We start from the raw sequence: 16,007 nt of genomic DNA, 5'->3' as shown, positions 1-16,007 counted from the left end.
AGGTGAATTCGTCTCGTCAGTGGACCACCCTCCCTTTTGCTTCCACAATATGTCTCGTATGCACCCCGTGTTCCCAGGTCCCAAGGAGTTTCAGGTATGGTATCGTTGATTTTTGTTTTAATTCGGTTTCCTCTCTTTACATGACGACACCGGAGTTGGAAGCAATACGCTGTGACATGGGTTAGTATCAAGATTGCCTGCCAAACGTGCCATGCACATCTGATGCGGGGTTTGGGGGGAAGACTCACGGGCCAGAGCTCAGCAGCCTCCTTACCGACGGGGCCGGTAATGGCGGATCCCTTCATCTCACCCTTGTTGTTGACGATAACACCGGCATTGTCCTCGAAGTACAGGAAGATACCGTCGGGGCGGCGCCAGGGCTTGCTCTGACGGACGACAACGGCGGGCATGACCTTCTTGCGCAGCTCGGGCTTACCCTTCTTGACGGTGGCCATGACCATGTCACCGACACCGGCAGCGGGCAGACGGTTCAGGCGGGCACCGGTACCGGCGACGGCGATGATGTACAGGTTGCGAGCACCGGAGTTGTCACAGCAGTTCATCACGGCGCCACTAATCGAAGACGACCGTTAGTATTTCCGTAATCTCTCTCTCGTAAAGCGCATCAATTTCGTCGTGTCCAGTTCTCTCGTCCAAGTAATGCTTTTCGATTCTTCCATGTAGTGCTGATATTTGCAGTGGTGATTCCGAATGATGTCGTATGTTTCGTTTGTCGAAGATTTCTTCCTTCCTTCCGCGTTTCCATTTTCCAAGATTGTCGACACAGATTGAAAGTACCGGAGTAGTTGGCGAAAGGCGTTGATCGAAAGCTTCACTGGACGAGAGGGACACGACTGTGTGGGAAATTCTTACGTTGGCAGACCGAGGGTCATCTTGAGCTTGTTGCCCGAGGCACCGGCACGACTGTAATGCGATAACCGTTAGCTGGGCTGATTCTTTCATTCCGACTGTATGTCTCAGTTCCATGTTGTCCGTTTCGTCCTCCCCGCTCGAGATGTTCAACATTCAATATGAACATTCAATGTGCACATTCGGTCGTCGAGATCGTCGGATATTCCTCCCATATTTCTCTTTTTCGTTTATCTGGGTATAGAGCGAGTAGACTTACCCTCTGGTAGACATGATGGCGAGTATCACACGGGGTTGTCGAGTGAAGTCGAAGTGGGTTGGCAAGAAGGCAGACGAAGGTCAGGAATCCACGGTGCTTTCTTTCTCGCTTAGTGTGCGGGTGCGGTGCGTAAAATCTTGGCGCCGCATTGGTGGATTGGGTTGCCCTAGCGCTAGCCTATTTAGGGACTAGTTTGAATTGCTGACCTAAGTGGGTTATCATCACGTGACTAGTAACTATATTCGCCAGGCCCTGGAAGGTCAACCTTGGAATGAATGGCTAGTTCATGGGGTTTTCGGAGGTAAAGCAAAATCACCACCTTGAAGCTGACATCATATACATAGCTCTGAAACTATGAGCCAAGTTTCATCATCTAGGATCCCGGTTTTCAAAGGCGGCGCCGTGAAATGATCAAGAGTAACTAGATATCTACAACTCCGGACAGTACTGCTGATTGAATCAACTACTAGGGGGCAGGAGAAGAACTTGAACTTAAATCGCTCAATTGTACATATTTCATTCGCAGTGATTCGCAGTAGAAAGAAGGTTATCAGTTTAAAAATAAAAACTAAACACATAGGACGCAGGCATATCAACTCAACCAAGACGAATGCAAATTCACAGATGAGAAGTAGTATTTCATATGGTCTTTCTGTTTTGACAAATTGAACCACAAGAAAAGTAATAGAAATGACCTTCGAGCCGTGAAACATCCGCCTCGCCGTTTAGCCGTGCAGAGAACATCCCGCCCCCTATGGTCGAATAAGATGCGAACATGCTGCCAAACCAATAACACCTTTCTTCCCATTTCCCATTACGCCAGACCCGATATTGTTTCTGGAGTTGCAGCCGTTTACTCCTCCTTCTTTGCGGTGGGCTCATCAGTAGACTCTGTAGCTGTAGCCTTGGCTTCCGAGCCCTCAGCGGGCGCAGACTCCTGTCCTTCACCCTCCTTGTCCGGTACAGACGTAGACGGCTCGTTCGTGGCAGACTGACCCTGAGGAGATAGAGGAGTGTTGGTCGAGCCCTCGGCTCCAGGTGATGTCTCTGGCCTCTTTTCTTCCTGGGCCTCAGTCGTAGGTCCAGACTGTTCAGCCTCGGGAGCCGGGGCAGCATCCTCCATGGCTGTATCTTCGTCATTCTGAGGAGGGGAAGGCTGCCAGGAGGCAGCGGCGGAGGCATCCTTCTCTTCAGCCTCAAGAAGAATTTGGTCGACATCGGCTGGGGTATCTTGATCATTTGATGCCGTGGCTGACACATCAGGTTCTGTTCGGGGGGCGTCGGTCATCTTGGTATCCAAACCAACATCCAGGTCGCCATCGGCAACAGACGAGGCATTTGCTGGAGTCGCCATGCCGCTGTCGAGACCGGAATCTGCCGGATCGAGATCCCTGTAGTTGGTGATGTTTCGACGGCGAATGGCTCCAGGTTGGCGACGAACGCCATTGGCGGCATTCTCTTCCTCGTCCTCACTTTCACTAAGTTCTCCAGGTTTCTCAACATACTGGTCGAAACGACGTTGAGTGAATCGCTTGTCCTTGTTCTCATCCTCATCCAGGTCGTCAAGGATGTCATCAGCATCATCGTCCATGCCCTCGAGAAGCGGGTTACGAGGAACATCAGTCATCTGAACGGAAGGTGCGAATGCGGTGCGTTTGAGATTTTCAACAACCTGGCTACGAATCTTGTCGAGGTAGTCCTTGGTGTTGGCATTGTCCATGTTTGAGGGACGAACATCAAGCTCATAATCGGGAGCAAAGTACTAGAGTCCTTGTTAATACATGAGATCCAGTGTTCAGATGAGCAGGGAACTGTACCTCGTAGTAGTCATTGTATGGCAAGTCGGAGCCCAGGCTGTCTCCGACCAGGATACCGGTTTCAAAAGCCCAGGTACGCGCAACGTTGCGCATCGTGTAACCACCACCGCCAAGGATCATGGTGGGAAGATCAAAACTTTTAATAAAGTTGACACAATTGGCATGGCCGCGCATACTCAGATTGAAACAACCCAAGCGATCACCAGACAAACTATCACCTCCGCACTGCAGTACAACAGCCTCGGGGCGGTACCATTCCATCACACTCTTGATCACAGGCTCAAAGATGCTCTTATAGGAGAGATCGTTGATACCGTCTCTAAGAGGGAAGTTGACGGCATAATACTTTCCATTACCCACACCAATATCACGCAGCTCACCTGTACCGGGGAAGTACTCGCCGTACTTGTGGAAAGATACAGTCATCACACGATCTGTCGTGTAAAAGGCCTCTTCAACACCATCACCGTGATGCACATCAATGTCGACATACAAGACTCGCTGCTTGAAACGCAAAAGTTCTAGAATGCCGAGAACAATGTCTAATAGTCGTTAATACACGGGTGAATCCTCAGAAGAATTTCGTAAATCTCACCATTCACGTAGCAAAAGCCACTAGCTTCGCTCTTTTTAGCGTGGTGCAGACCACCAGCCCAGTTGACGGCGACGTCACATTTGTTGCGATTCAAACGCGCCGCGCCCTCCATACTGCCACCAGCGCTGATACCGCAGAATTCAAAGAGACCGTCGAATACAGGGCAATCATCACCGACATTGTACCGGCTTTGTTCCTTTGAAAACTGATCCATATTATCCGGCGTAACCTTGGACAAGAAGTCAATATATTCATCGGTATGGAACTGCGTCATTTCGTATTTGGAGGCTGGTTTGGCACGCTGCCGGAGTTTCGTATCAGCATTGGTATTCTTATTCCCATTTTCAATCGGAATTGTTCATGGAATCTCACATAAATCTCCATCTTCTTGTAGAGTCCATAGTTCATGACCAAGCTGTGGGTCATGCGTATACGGTGCGGCTTCATAGGGTGACCAGAAACGTAGGCATAGTTGCCGACATCAGAGTCGTAGAAGTAGGCGACCTTCTTGTTGGTGGCACCAACGCCATTAGAAAGCGGTTCAACAGCCATCCTTGGCGATTGAGCAAGGCGAGCTTGGCCTTTCCCTGGAGGGCACTCGGGGAAGGGAAGTTGTCAATCGAGAGATAGGAAGATGGGAAGTATGCGGTTAGGAGAGGGCGTTGGGAAGTAGGGGAATCGAGACACGGGAGGGGCAAGGCACTAATATACCAAGCACCACCGCAATGACTGTCAGAATATCTAGACACAGAGGTAAACAGGTCCCGACAAGCCCATGGCGCACTGAATCAAGACGGGAGAGGCTTGAGAGAATCATCGCCGCGTGGGAAGGGTGATGGCAAATCACCCAGACCGCCTTCGTCAGTCGAGCTCCCAGCCGGAATGGCTCTCTGACCAAGCATCAACAAGAGCCCTCCAACATCAGTCTTCAAGGTTGCTAAAGTAACCCATTTACTTGCCTGCAAATATACCATTGCATCTTATCGCAGCTCTTCCGTGACAAATCCTGTTCGACAGAGACCGATCGGCCTTTTGGGAGCTTTCCATCTAGGAAGCTATCACTCTCATCACTCCTTCTACACCCTTCCACTCATTGTGATCAGCCATCATGGACCGTCTCAACAGAATGCTGCAGGCCGCACAGGGCATGGGAATGGGAAGCGCCGCCCCCGGTGGTGTAAGTGATCAAAAGCCGTGGCTCCTCGCTATGTGTCCGCCTTTCGAAGCTGCGGTGTTCGCTGGAAGAGCTGCACTGTATGCCATCATCGAGCAATGTCGATTCTAACTCGCAATCCTCTTCTAGGACACCCCGAACCTGATTGATAACTCCGAGACCGTTCACATTTCCTCTCTGGCCCTGCTGAAGATGTTGCGACACGGCCGCGCGGGTGTTCCGATGGAAGTTATGGGTCTGATGCTTGGTGAATTTGTCGATGAATACACAGTCCGCGTTGTGGATGTCTTTGCCATGCCCCAGAGTGGTACCGGTGTCAGTGTTGAGGCTGTGGATCCCGTGTTCCAAACCAAGATGATGGAGATGCTCAGACAAACGGGACGGTAAGTTCTATAATTTGCATTCGCAGACACTGGGAGAAGTGTGCTAATCATGATAACACACAATAGGCCAGAGACTGTCGTTGGATGGTATCACTCTCACCCTGGTTTCGGTTGCTGGCTTTCATCCGTCGATATCAACACCCAGCAATCCTTCGAGCAGCTCACCCCCCGCGCAGTGGCCGTCGTCGTGGATCCCATCCAGTCGGTGAAGGGCAAGGTTGTTATTGACGCCTTCCGCCTGATTCAGCCACAGACCGTTGTCATGGGACAGGAGCCCCGTCAAACAACCTCTAACTTGGGTCACCTCAACAAGCCTTCAATCCAGGCCCTTATTCACGGCCTGAACCGTCACTACTATAGCATTGGAATCAACTACCGAAAGACCGGCCTGGAGGAGAATATGCTGATGAACTTGCACAAACACGTGTGGACTGAGGCTCTGCAAATGAACGACTTCCACGAAGACGGTCATCACAACGTGGAGCAGATGAAGCAGCTCGTCAGCCTTGCCGAGGGCTACGAGAAGCGGGTGAAGGAAGAGACAGAGCTGACCAAGGATCAACTGAAGACACGATACGTCGGCAAGGTCGACCCCAAGAAGCGTATGTGCTATCCATACCCATTGAAATTTAGGTTGATATGCTAAACTTATCATTTAGACATTGAGGACGTGAGCCAGCAATTGATCGAGGACAACATCGTCGCTGTGTCTCGCCAAATGATTGATAAGGAAGCTTCAGTAGCCCGGCAATCAAGCTCGAAAGAAGGCGCCAACGGTGCCAACATGGATGTGGATGAGGAGCTCTAGAGAGATAGAAGTATTTGAAACCTAAGTCCTCTAATTACGAATATTTGCTTTCTTCTTCTCAAAAGATCCATATATACTTAATGCGAAGAATGAGGAATCTACTCTCTAAACAAAAGGTAAACCTGGCAAATTCGTACCTATGTAAAATCCCTAAATCGTAGATCCTCTAGATGTGGATCAAAGATGAGTGATATTGAGCTCGAGCCACTCTATCAACGCCGCGCAATGTATATCTGGTATATTCAAAATCATATCACGTCCAACACCGATTCCAAGTTTCGTATCAAGTGAAGTGCCAATGGGCCTCATGTCTCCAGTCTGACGGCTTGGAGGGTGGTTGTCAAAGTGTCAACACAGAGCGGTACACTGGACCGCAAACCATCAATGGCAGCGTCTGCTGGATCTTGTGCTTCTGTACCATATGGGACATAGTTGTCCGCGGTGTCTGTCCAGCCCCTCTCCGGGCCCCACAGGACCTTCTTGTTTGCCATCTGCGCCTCGTCCAGCAACCGTACCATGAGATCACCCGTCTTGCGCACAGAGGGATACCCATCAAACTCCACCTGAACGAGAGCAGGCAGGCGCTCTAGAATTTGCCGCATTAAATTCCCCGCAAACTCTGTATAGTACTCCTTCGAGATGCGGAACCCCTCGAAAACCGGCTGCGAAGGGTCACACTCTATGAAAATCTTCAGTGTGCGCGTGAGAGCCATATCGTGCAAACCAAGTCCCTGGTTTACAACCCACGATCGCGGTGGTGCGGTCCAACTATTGCCCAGAATCAACTCTATTGTGGTGACAGACGGCCGGTGGCGACGTGGAAGGGCGCGAACGGTCGGTCGGCGGGAAAAGTCCTGCACAGGGAAGAGTCGGAATATTTGGGACGAATAGAACATATGACTGGCCTCATTGTGAATGCGATGTGAGGTAAGAAACAGCGCTATACGATGCGAGGTTGGGGCGACATGCTTGCTCTTCTTGGCGGAGGAGCCGACGGTGCCTGCATTTTTCTTCGCACTACTCTTCCGGGTTGGTGTGAAGAGAACGAAATGGTAAACGCGCAGGCGAATTTCGGATGGCAATTCGAGGAAAGGGAATGGTCCTCGTTGCGGTTCGGGCTCAGGCTCAAGCTCCAACTCTGGCTCAGGTTCCTCAACAGGCTTTCGCACTTTCTTGGGGGCCATGTTGACGGGAAGGGAAAATTGAAGAGGCGAAAAAGGTCTATAAGTACGCGGCACGGGATCTAAAACGATGGAAGGACAAATTTCATGAATGATTGCATTCTTCGCGGAGATTGGAGTCAAGTAAGAATAGTAACATGAGACTCAGCCTCATCTGCCATTCACTTTGGCCTGAACAGAGAGAAGACAATGTAAGAGATATAGGGGGGGACTGTTTCCCACAATTGGAGCTGTAGCTTCACTGGAGGCCTTTGCTGCGGCTCTTGGATGTGGGAAAAGAAGAAACTTCTTTCGGTCTCCCCAGCGATTTCAGTCCAACACGCATAGAGAAAAGGCGTGTTGGGTCAAATTATTTGCCGGGTGGACTTTCATAACTGAGGGAAAGGGAAGAATTGCGCGCTGCGAATTGCCATAAAACGGGTCTGCTACGGTGCTCGATAGTGGCCATTTATGCAAATCGAGTAGTAACCTAGTTAGCTACTGACGTAACCGTGCACGGAGTACCTAGTGGATATATCTGACTTCCTTTCAAATGAGACTCAATTGGAAATTGGAAATTAGAAATATATTTTATAGTGGGAGCTGGATTTAAAATCTTTAATGAATCCTATATTACAAGAGGACAAAAGCTATCGTATTCTACTCTCTTCTCTAGTTAACTATGTACTCTATACCCCGTACTGTAAACTGCGCAACAGGACTCTCTAGGCCACCCGAGCCACGCGCCTGACTTTTCTACGGGAAACTCGACCCGCCAGCCCGAGGATCGAGAGACCCAGCAGGACAGTTTTGTTTCCTGTTCTTCCATCACTTTCCCATTTCACCCTCCCGTCATGCTGAGTCGCGCCGTTCTGCCTCTGACGAGGCCCAACGTCCTCGCCTCTGCCTTCAGGGCCTCTTCGGCTCTGTCTGCCCAGCGGCCCCGATGGTACGCTCAGGGCAAGGGCAGTTCGCCATACACTCTCCCTGAGTCTATGCAGTCACAGGAGGCCAAAACCAAGAAGCGCAAGGCTACAAAGAATACCCAGACAGCACAAACTACCGCCGAACAACCCGAGTTCGATACCAAGGCTCAGCCCGAGACTGACGCGGAGTCTGCCAAACCCGTGAGCTACCGACACCTATCTACATTGCAATTCCATCAAATTGAAATAGAGCTCCCTTTCTAATCCGTTTCCCCCCTATAGTCTGAAGCCGAAGACATCCCCTCGAAGCCGCTCCCTGATCTCACCCAGGGTATTCCGTCGACACTATTTGCAGAGCTCGAAGGTCGTTCTAAGAAGTCATCACTCAACCTGACCGAGGACCCATCATCAGAGGAATATAGCGATGAGAAGCGAGGGGGCGGTGGTGATATCCCCAAAGGAGGATATGAAACATCAATGGATCGTCGCAAGGCCCGCATGGCCAATATCATGTACGCCGTGATGCTGGCTGCCGGTGTCGCTGGAATGGGTTATCTCGGCCGCAACTGGGAATCCGACGAGGAGGAGCGCGCTCACCCTCAGCAACCATCCGGATGGGGCCTGGGTCTCTGGTACAACCGTGCCAAGGCTCGCACCAATGATCTTACCAGCTACTACAAGGACCCTGCCTTCCCCAAGCTGCTTCCGGACGAGGATCCTGCCATGCGCCAACCCTATACCCTGGTGCTCAGTCTGGAGGACCTTCTCGTTCACAGCGAATGGAGCCGCGAGCACGGATGGCGCGTTGCGAAGCGCCCTGGTGTCGATTACTTCCTTCGCTACCTCAACCAGTACTACGAACTTGTTCTCTTCACCACCGTGCCCAGCATGATGGCCGACCAGGTTCTCCGCAAGCTCGACCCCTACCGCATCATCCGCTGGCCCTTGTTCCGTGAAGCCACCCGTTATAAGGATGGCGAGTATATTAAGGTATGTCCGAATTGGCGCGCATCGCAGCTTTCAATCTTGCTGACCATATTTTACTAGGATCTGGAATACCTGAACCGCGACCTGTCGAAGGTCATTCTCCTCGATACCAAGGAAGAGCACGCCCGCCTGCAGCCCGAGAACGCCGTTGTCCTGGACAAGTGGACCGGTGACCCCCAGGACAAGACCCTTGTCGCTCTCATTCCCTTCCTCGAGTACCTTGCCGGTATGGGTGTGGAGGATGTCCGCCCTGTGCTGAAGTCTTTCGAGGGTACCGTTATCCCCGCCGAGTTCGCCAAGCGTGAGAAGGCTATGCGTGAGCGTTTCGAGGCCGACCTTGCCGAGGAGAAGAAGAAGAAGCCTTCCATCTCTATGGGAAGTCTTGCCGGTGCTCTTGGCCTGAAGTCCGGCCGTTCCATGGATGGTGAGGTGTCTCCCTCCGAGGGTCTGGCCCAGGGCAAGATGCTGTGGGATCAGATTCGCGAGCGTGGCCAGAAGAACTACGAGATGATCGACCGTGAGATCCGCGAGAACGGCGAGAAGTGGCTTGCCGAGATGGCTGCCGAAGAGGAGAAGGCTCGCCAGGAGCAGATGGCCAGCATGAAGGGCTCCTTCACCGGTGTCTTTGGCGCCGGTGGTAGCAAGGAGTAAGCTTGCTTGAAAGAGCCTACTCACTTTCCTTTGGTTTCTCCCAACTCCTCATCGCTGCGAATTGTTTATTTGTTGTCATTTATGGGCAAGGGCGGGGCATTAGATGGTCTCTTGGGTTTGTTCTGATCATTCCATTTCACCGGAACAACTTGTAAAATAGCGTTTGGTGTCCGATTCTCTTGTTGTTTCTCGATGTACAAAATTTAGTATAAGTCGGATGTTTTAATTTAAAATCAAAAAAATCAGATTGATAGACTGGATTAATGAATAGACAGGGTTCCAAGTCAAACCCCTAGGGTATATATACGTTGTTTGTAGCTTGTCATTCTCAATAGCGTACACGCCTACCAAACCCCCAAACCTTGGAAGAAAACCGGAGGAACCGAAAACATGGTTTATCGAAAGATTCAAGACAGGTTGACATCTTGGAAAACAGAGACATCCCAGATGCCTGTCATATCGAATGGGAAGCCATCCATCGTTCCGAATGTATTGGAGATAGACATCATGTCGTCCACAATATCATTGTTGGTTTGCGTCTCGGGCAATGAGATCGCGGCTGGGTTGACCAGGCCGTTATCGGCCAGCGAGGCAGCCATGCTATCTTGGTCCATTGGGGCTCCAGTCCCCGGGAGCCTGTGCATGATGTGTTCACAGTGGTCCAGGCACATGTCCGCCACTTCCCAATCCTCTTCTTCTTGTACTCGGCGCAGGACAGTACGGAGGGTCTCAACGTTGGAGAGGCAGGACCGGGCTACTTCGGTATCATTTGTCTCCAGGGCGCATCGGACGAGGAGAGTTGCAGTCGAGGTCAGGTGAAAAGCGCTGTCTGAAGAAATTGTTAGCTCCTGGGTTTTAAAAATTAGGGTTCATTGGACAGATATTGGAGTGCCTTACAAGGGAGCCAGAACTCCTTGAAGTGCTCCTTGCGCAAGGATGAAATAAACCGCACAATCTCCTCGGCTGATTTGCGACATTCTGTCTGGAAATAACGACGAGCTTCGGGGTTTTCTGTTTCAGCATTGTTGACCTCCTGTAGAAAGCATTGTCAGCCTAAGCTCTATCAAAGTTATCGTTGAGGTACTCACATTTAACTCAACTCGGCTGATGAGCATCTTAACAGCCAAAAATGCAAGCTGCAAGCTGCTTGATGCATGCAGCTGATCCCCACGATTTTGTGTCGGCGACCGAAGCCAGTCGGGTAGAGAGTCCTCCCATAGGTCCAGATCAGTTCGAATTTGTCGCAGTTTCTTCGAGCTCTCGCGCGCCAGTTTTGCTTGCAGGCCATAGACCAGTGGAAGCAATTCGCCCAGGATTTCCGTCAATCTGCAAAGAGCAATATGGCAGCGAGCGGCACGCACACGCTCGTTACTACGAGCATGAGGAGGCACCAGGCTATCGACAGTAGGCAAGGGTACATCGTATTGAGACTTCGCAATCTGTGGAGGGACACCGTGACCGAAACTTCCCCTGTAAAATATATTAGCACACAATAAACCAGATAATAATTGAGGTGCAATATTGCTTACCATCGATCGTGGATCACCACTCCCCACCAAAGACGAACGCGCTGATCTTTCTCTTGTTGAGAGAGCTTCCACAGGCTTGGATCGCGGTTCAATCCAAGACAGTTGGCAAGTGAGAGCATCCGTCCACAGCTGACAGCATTTCCAGTCATGGAGAAAATTGGTCGCCCCGTCAAATCAATAAGCGCAGCACTGATTGTCGAAAGACCAGGTGCAGAAAACTCCTCATGTAATGCAGCGACTGTCATGTTGACGGCGTACCGGACGTCAGGCTTAGGGTGGCACGCAAGCTTCGGAGTATGCTTCCAATAAACAAGCGACATGGAGTAAACTTGGCAGAGTAAAGAAGCTGGCGGATCCTCCAAGCCCTCAGTAATGTAAGACTCCCAGAATGACTCGCCGTCAAAAATGGGGAAAGCGACATTGAAGCGGTCGATGAAGCTGGTGCAGGGTAAAAAAATTAGAGTCAGCGCCCAAAACCTAGCAGGAGAGCTTTGCCATCTGTTATCACTTACAGTCGCACAAGATCATGTCTAAATGGACCTAGTATCTGCTCCAGAATCTCTTTCTGGTTCTCGCCCGGAGGAACTCCGCGCCGCATGCCTTTCCTCCGGCGGGAAATGGTAGTGTAGAGGACGGGCTTTCTAGGATCACTCGAGTAGATATTGTATGGGTTGTTACTGGGCTCCTCAGAGAGACTGGTCCGCTCAGGAGGCATGTGTTTCTCAATGACCTGCGCGTCCTCCGCCACCATAGGTCCGACAATGAGTACTGACTCATTATGGGGGTCCTCGTCTTTGCGCCGCCCTGAAGACGAAGTTGTACCCGGTGGACTAGGTCCGATGGGTGACTGATGCGAATTGAGATCAGGACTGCGCTTGCGTTTCTGACCTGGCATGGGATCGACCGGGGATGGTCCTGGAGGCCATGGCTTGGATTCTGACGTGCTCAACACCAAGGAAGTCTCCTGGTTTTGTTCCTCCTGATAATGACAATCGGCCCCCTGCACACGACACAGCAGGCAAGATTGACCAGGGATGTCAACCGTACATCGGGACTTGCGCTTGCGACAGAGATCGCAGGCACGAACTTTGTGGGATCGGTAAGGTCGCGCACCGGCATTAAACCCAGGCGAGGGCAATTTAGAAGAGGTATTGACTTGAACGGTTGCAGGCGACATGATGCGCAACCCAAGTATGTACTAGCTGCCGACAATTGGGGGAGGGGGATGTAGGAACAATCTGGGGAAAAGTTCCCGGGGAGTTTTCGGAGTCGGCCGATCTTAGTTTGTCAAAATGAGGGGTACCCGGCCGACTGCGAAGCGTAATTAGCGATCGGGGGATCGGGGGGCGAAAAGATGCGAGCGACCGTGGGTCAAGGTGAGTTAAAGTGCATGGTGAGTGACTGTCGATTTGTTCGAATAGAGAGAGAGAGAAGAGGAGAGAGAGGTGGAAGAGAGGGGAGTCTGGAAGCTGGAAGGGGATCTAGCGATGTCGGATCGGGCCTGCCAACCGTAGGGGAAATTGCAATTTGCCAATTGGAAGCTGCAAATTCCAAAAGTGCAAATTTGCACTTGCAGCTTCCCGCAGTTGGGCCGATTTGCGAATTTGAACTCTGTATTTGCAAATTTGCATATCCAAGGACCGAATGACACTGGAGATGCTGAGTCATTCCACGTGCATTTCCTATTTATAGGAATCCAAGCGATCGACGAGCGGCGTCATGTGGAGGTTGGGACGCACAGCCACTCTCCAAAGGGCATCTTCAACTCGAATGCCGCCAATTCCGCATGTCGTGGATCGCTGGTGATCATGGAGGAGGATGCCTCTTCCCCACGAGAGACCGGCGTCTTTGACCGGCTGCCGTCCAAAGTAATCGAGCTGTAAGTATCTCGACCCTTTGTTCTCCAAGGCTGCGCTGTGTTGTTGCTGTTGCTGTTGCTGCTACGTGGAATGCGCGATCTGACCACTCCAGCATTCTTTATGCCGCCGATGCGAATACCTTTGCATCTCTATCTCTATTAACGCGACAATGGAGGCGAACGTCAGACTCGCCGGCACTGTATACACATCATTTGTCGCGTTGTCCCTCCTTTGCTTGGGCGCGGGGCGCGACTCCCACATCTGGTGAGACGGACACGGACAGCCTGACCACCCTCAAGCGCCTATTTCTGGAAGAAATTAGAAGAAATGCCTTCGACGTATTTCTGCGGCCTCGTCGAACTCTAGTCCGCTTAATTTCAAGCTCAATGAGCTCGTCTACTGCCTTCCCTCAAGGCGAAGTATTTCGTTTCTCTTTCTCGGAGAATGGTCAGCTGGTTCTCTGCATCAGTTCATCCCGTATTGTGATCTTGGATTTGACTGGCGACTCGGTTTCTTTAAAATACGAATTGAAAACCCGTCGCCGACCTTTGGGGGCTACTATTCACAATGATGGCTCTCTCCTTGCGGTCCTGTCATCTACCCACAAGATCAACATCTACTTGCTCTCGGATGAAAATGTTAAACTGATCCAGACAATCGCACTCAATGATGCGCCCCGTGACTTGATTTTCTCCCCCACGGGAAGTGTACTAGCTTTGTCCTTTGGGGACTGTATCGAAGTACATTCCGTGGGGAAGCAGCACTGCCGACAGAACGCCGGGCGGCTCGTTGCCCGCGAGTTGATGCAATCTCATTCTCCCCAGATGGCTCCATGGTACTCGGATCGCCAGTGGACCCCGAACTAGATGGCATTGTGACAATCACAGCTCCGTTTTACACCGAACCGGGGATCGACGCAACGCCCCAAGAAGTGCAAATGCGGATGTGGACAACACAGATTCTCTTCCCAGAAATAACGCCCGGCTTCACACATGCCTGCTTGATCAATGGCCATGATGAATCTGATGATAGCTGGATCCTCGGATACGACATTCAACTGGCGGCTTTCAGAGCAATCAAAACTAATAATGTTGGAATGAGTGGCGTCTACTTTGCCAGTCCATTTTTAGCAGAGGAGCCACGAGAAATGCAGCCTATTATGCTTCCTACAATAGATGAGGCTGGTGAACTTGCTGCGTTGGGTTTTGAAGACTCGGAAGTGTGGATTTATGGCATACCGAAACGCCTTGATATTCCTTCAACAAGTTCGACTCCTGAGCCTAATGATAGCACCGAAACCCGTTTTAGTGGTGACCATCATTATGAGGGTCGGTATCCTCCACGTGATAATTTAGTGCAGTTACACAAGATCATTCAACAGCCTAAGGCATTGATTCGTGGTCGTCAAGTTACCGACATGCACGGAATGACAGCCGCAAAATGGGTACATTCAACAGAGAAAACGGCCTACCGACGTCGGTTGGTCACTGTGGCACCTGGTGGTGTACGTCCCCAACTATTTGGCGAGGAAGATGTCCCCGTGGACGGCGGACGCATGCTTGTCCTAGACTTTCAGCGTTCGGTTATCAATGGCGATGAAGTCGAACTTGATATTGAAGTTGGAGAAACAGAAGCAAAAATGCTGATGGAACCAGACTCATCCCTGGATACGGAAGTGGAGCTTGAAAGAAGGAGAACACGCTTGAACCGTGGTGAGACCGACTCGGTAGCCCTCGGTCGCAGACTTTCGCGAATGAATCCACGGTCTACGAGCCAGACCTTGGTGCCAGTCCTTCGTCGTAACAGTCTATCTGTGCCCACATCGCCCGAGGAAGTCACAGCGGGGAATGTGCCAGAGATTCCATATGACAACACACTGCCTCGCTCCCAGGATACACTTCACCGGGCTGCTACAGCCGCAGCCTCAACTCGGGGGAGATATGACCCACGGTATCGTAATGTCCCCAACCGCCGTTATGTACCCCATGAAAGTGATGCCGACAACTGGGTACCACCGCCTCCCCCGTACAAGCGTGATGCCGATGGACCTTTGCCAGACCATTTGCGGCAAACCCTTCTTGGTAGCACATCGGGTAACAATCTTCAATCTGGTGACTCGGCATCCCAGCAAATACAGAGAGCCCAAACCGCCCGTGTTTCACGACCAGCCCCACAGGATAGCCCACGCCCACAATCAGCCATCCTCCAACGACTAGGTTCACTTTCTATGCGCCCTGCAAGAGCTCGACGAGAGTCTAGTGGATCTCCAGTCGACGGTCCAGCCCAGGACCGTATCGATGTTCCTGGAGTCATTGTACCCCAGGCTCCGCAACAAACTACTATCACAGAGAGCTCCCCAGTCAACACTTGGCCTCGGCCCCAGACTGCAGGACATATGCTTCCGATCATTACAGGGCAACATTCATATCTCCAGCCCCTTCCACAACTTGCAGTTCATCCAGCCGAGGAGGCCACCCGCGAACCAATCATGCCTATGCCTTCACTAGGAGCTACCATGTTCGGGGAAGCCTACCTACCATACTCGGTGTCATCTCCGAATCTGCTCCACATCCCAGAACCAAGTGGGAATGGATTGGAAATTTCAGCTGCGGAGGACGAAGCACAAATACCGGAACGACAAAGATCCTTCCGCCGGCGAGTCTCGACAGAGCCAACCAGTCTACCGCCCTCTGAGAATGTAGAGTGGCGGCGGCGTATTGAGGATTGGAACGAACATACCATCCGGGAACGAAGTCGGAAACGACGAAATAAGTGCATCATTATGTAGCAAGCGTTTTGTAACTGTGTCTAGACAGACCATTATACCCTCGTTAGAAAGTTCATAACATGTTGATTAAAAACAAACCGCATCAAATCACTTTTCAAATCTTGTTTTGTTGTAAATTTCCAGGGTTGTACTTCAAGTTTGGAATTGCTTGGTTTTATTTTTGGTAAAAACACCTCATGACAAGGCAAGCCTGCCTAGAAC

General features: G+C 51.2%; 7 protein-coding genes across 7 annotated transcripts; 3 read left to right on the top strand and 4 right to left on the bottom strand.

Annotated features, from left to right (window-relative positions):
- Window positions 1-136: 136 nt before the first annotated feature.
- Window positions 137-1,143, bottom strand: N7533_007409 (60S ribosomal protein uL14; the record flags this gene model as incomplete). Its single annotated transcript, XM_057104059.1, has 4 exons — window positions 137-169; window positions 249-573; window positions 874-924; window positions 1,130-1,143. 4 exons carry the CDS (start codon window positions 1,141-1,143, stop codon window positions 137-139), a joined length of 423 nt encoding a protein of 140 aa, XP_056959016.1.
- An 839-nt stretch (window positions 1,144-1,982) lies between these two features.
- On the bottom strand, window positions 1,983-4,093 carry rpdA (histone deacetylase RPD3; the record flags this gene model as incomplete). Its single annotated transcript, XM_057104058.1, has 4 exons — window positions 1,983-2,891; window positions 2,947-3,488; window positions 3,542-3,842; window positions 3,914-4,093. The coding sequence occupies 4 exons, from the start codon at window positions 4,091-4,093 to the stop codon at window positions 1,983-1,985; spliced, it is 1,932 nt and encodes a 643-aa protein (XP_056959015.1).
- A 556-nt stretch (window positions 4,094-4,649) lies between these two features.
- Window positions 4,650-5,906, top strand: N7533_007407 (proteasome regulatory particle lid subunit RPN11; the record flags this gene model as incomplete). Its single annotated transcript, XM_057104057.1, has 4 exons — window positions 4,650-4,718; window positions 4,845-5,098; window positions 5,165-5,700; window positions 5,758-5,906. The coding sequence occupies 4 exons, from the start codon at window positions 4,650-4,652 to the stop codon at window positions 5,904-5,906; spliced, it is 1,008 nt and encodes a 335-aa protein (XP_056959014.1).
- Window positions 5,907-6,211: 305 nt separating this feature from the next.
- On the bottom strand, window positions 6,212-7,090 carry N7533_007406 (uncharacterized protein; the record flags this gene model as incomplete). Its single annotated transcript, XM_057104056.1, has 1 exon — window positions 6,212-7,090. One exon carries the CDS (start codon window positions 7,088-7,090, stop codon window positions 6,212-6,214), a length of 879 nt encoding a protein of 292 aa, XP_056959013.1.
- Window positions 7,091-7,920: 830 nt separating this feature from the next.
- Window positions 7,921-9,630, top strand: N7533_007405 (protein translocase subunit TIM50; the record flags this gene model as incomplete). The annotated part of the gene is made up of 3 exons (XM_057104055.1): window positions 7,921-8,193; window positions 8,275-8,982; window positions 9,040-9,630. The coding sequence occupies 3 exons, from the start codon at window positions 7,921-7,923 to the stop codon at window positions 9,628-9,630; spliced, it is 1,572 nt and encodes a 523-aa protein (XP_056959012.1).
- A 407-nt stretch (window positions 9,631-10,037) lies between these two features.
- N7533_007404 (putative C6 transcription factor) lies at window positions 10,038-12,336 on the bottom strand (the record flags this gene model as incomplete). Its single annotated transcript, XM_057104054.1, has 5 exons — window positions 10,038-10,459; window positions 10,528-10,663; window positions 10,719-11,100; window positions 11,160-11,597; window positions 11,672-12,336. The coding sequence occupies 5 exons, from the start codon at window positions 12,334-12,336 to the stop codon at window positions 10,038-10,040; spliced, it is 2,043 nt and encodes a 680-aa protein (XP_056959011.1).
- Window positions 12,337-12,513: 177 nt separating this feature from the next.
- Window positions 12,514-15,806, top strand: N7533_007403 (F-box domain protein; the record flags this gene model as incomplete). The annotated part of the gene is made up of 4 exons (XM_057104053.1): window positions 12,514-12,535; window positions 12,852-13,038; window positions 13,131-13,696; window positions 13,843-15,806. 4 exons carry the CDS (start codon window positions 12,514-12,516, stop codon window positions 15,804-15,806), a joined length of 2,739 nt encoding a protein of 912 aa, XP_056959010.1.
- Window positions 15,807-16,007: the final 201 nt, after the last annotated feature.

This window comes from Penicillium manginii, assembly GCF_028828005.1.
Source record: "Penicillium manginii strain IBT 31320 chromosome Unknown utg000005l:1.0-5665137.0:1.0-5668048.0, whole genome shotgun sequence".
Lineage (NCBI taxonomy): Eukaryota > Fungi > Ascomycota > Eurotiomycetes > Eurotiales > Aspergillaceae > Penicillium > Penicillium manginii.
Note: the sequence above shows the minus strand (reverse complement) of the source record. Positions and strands in the feature narration are given on the sequence as shown.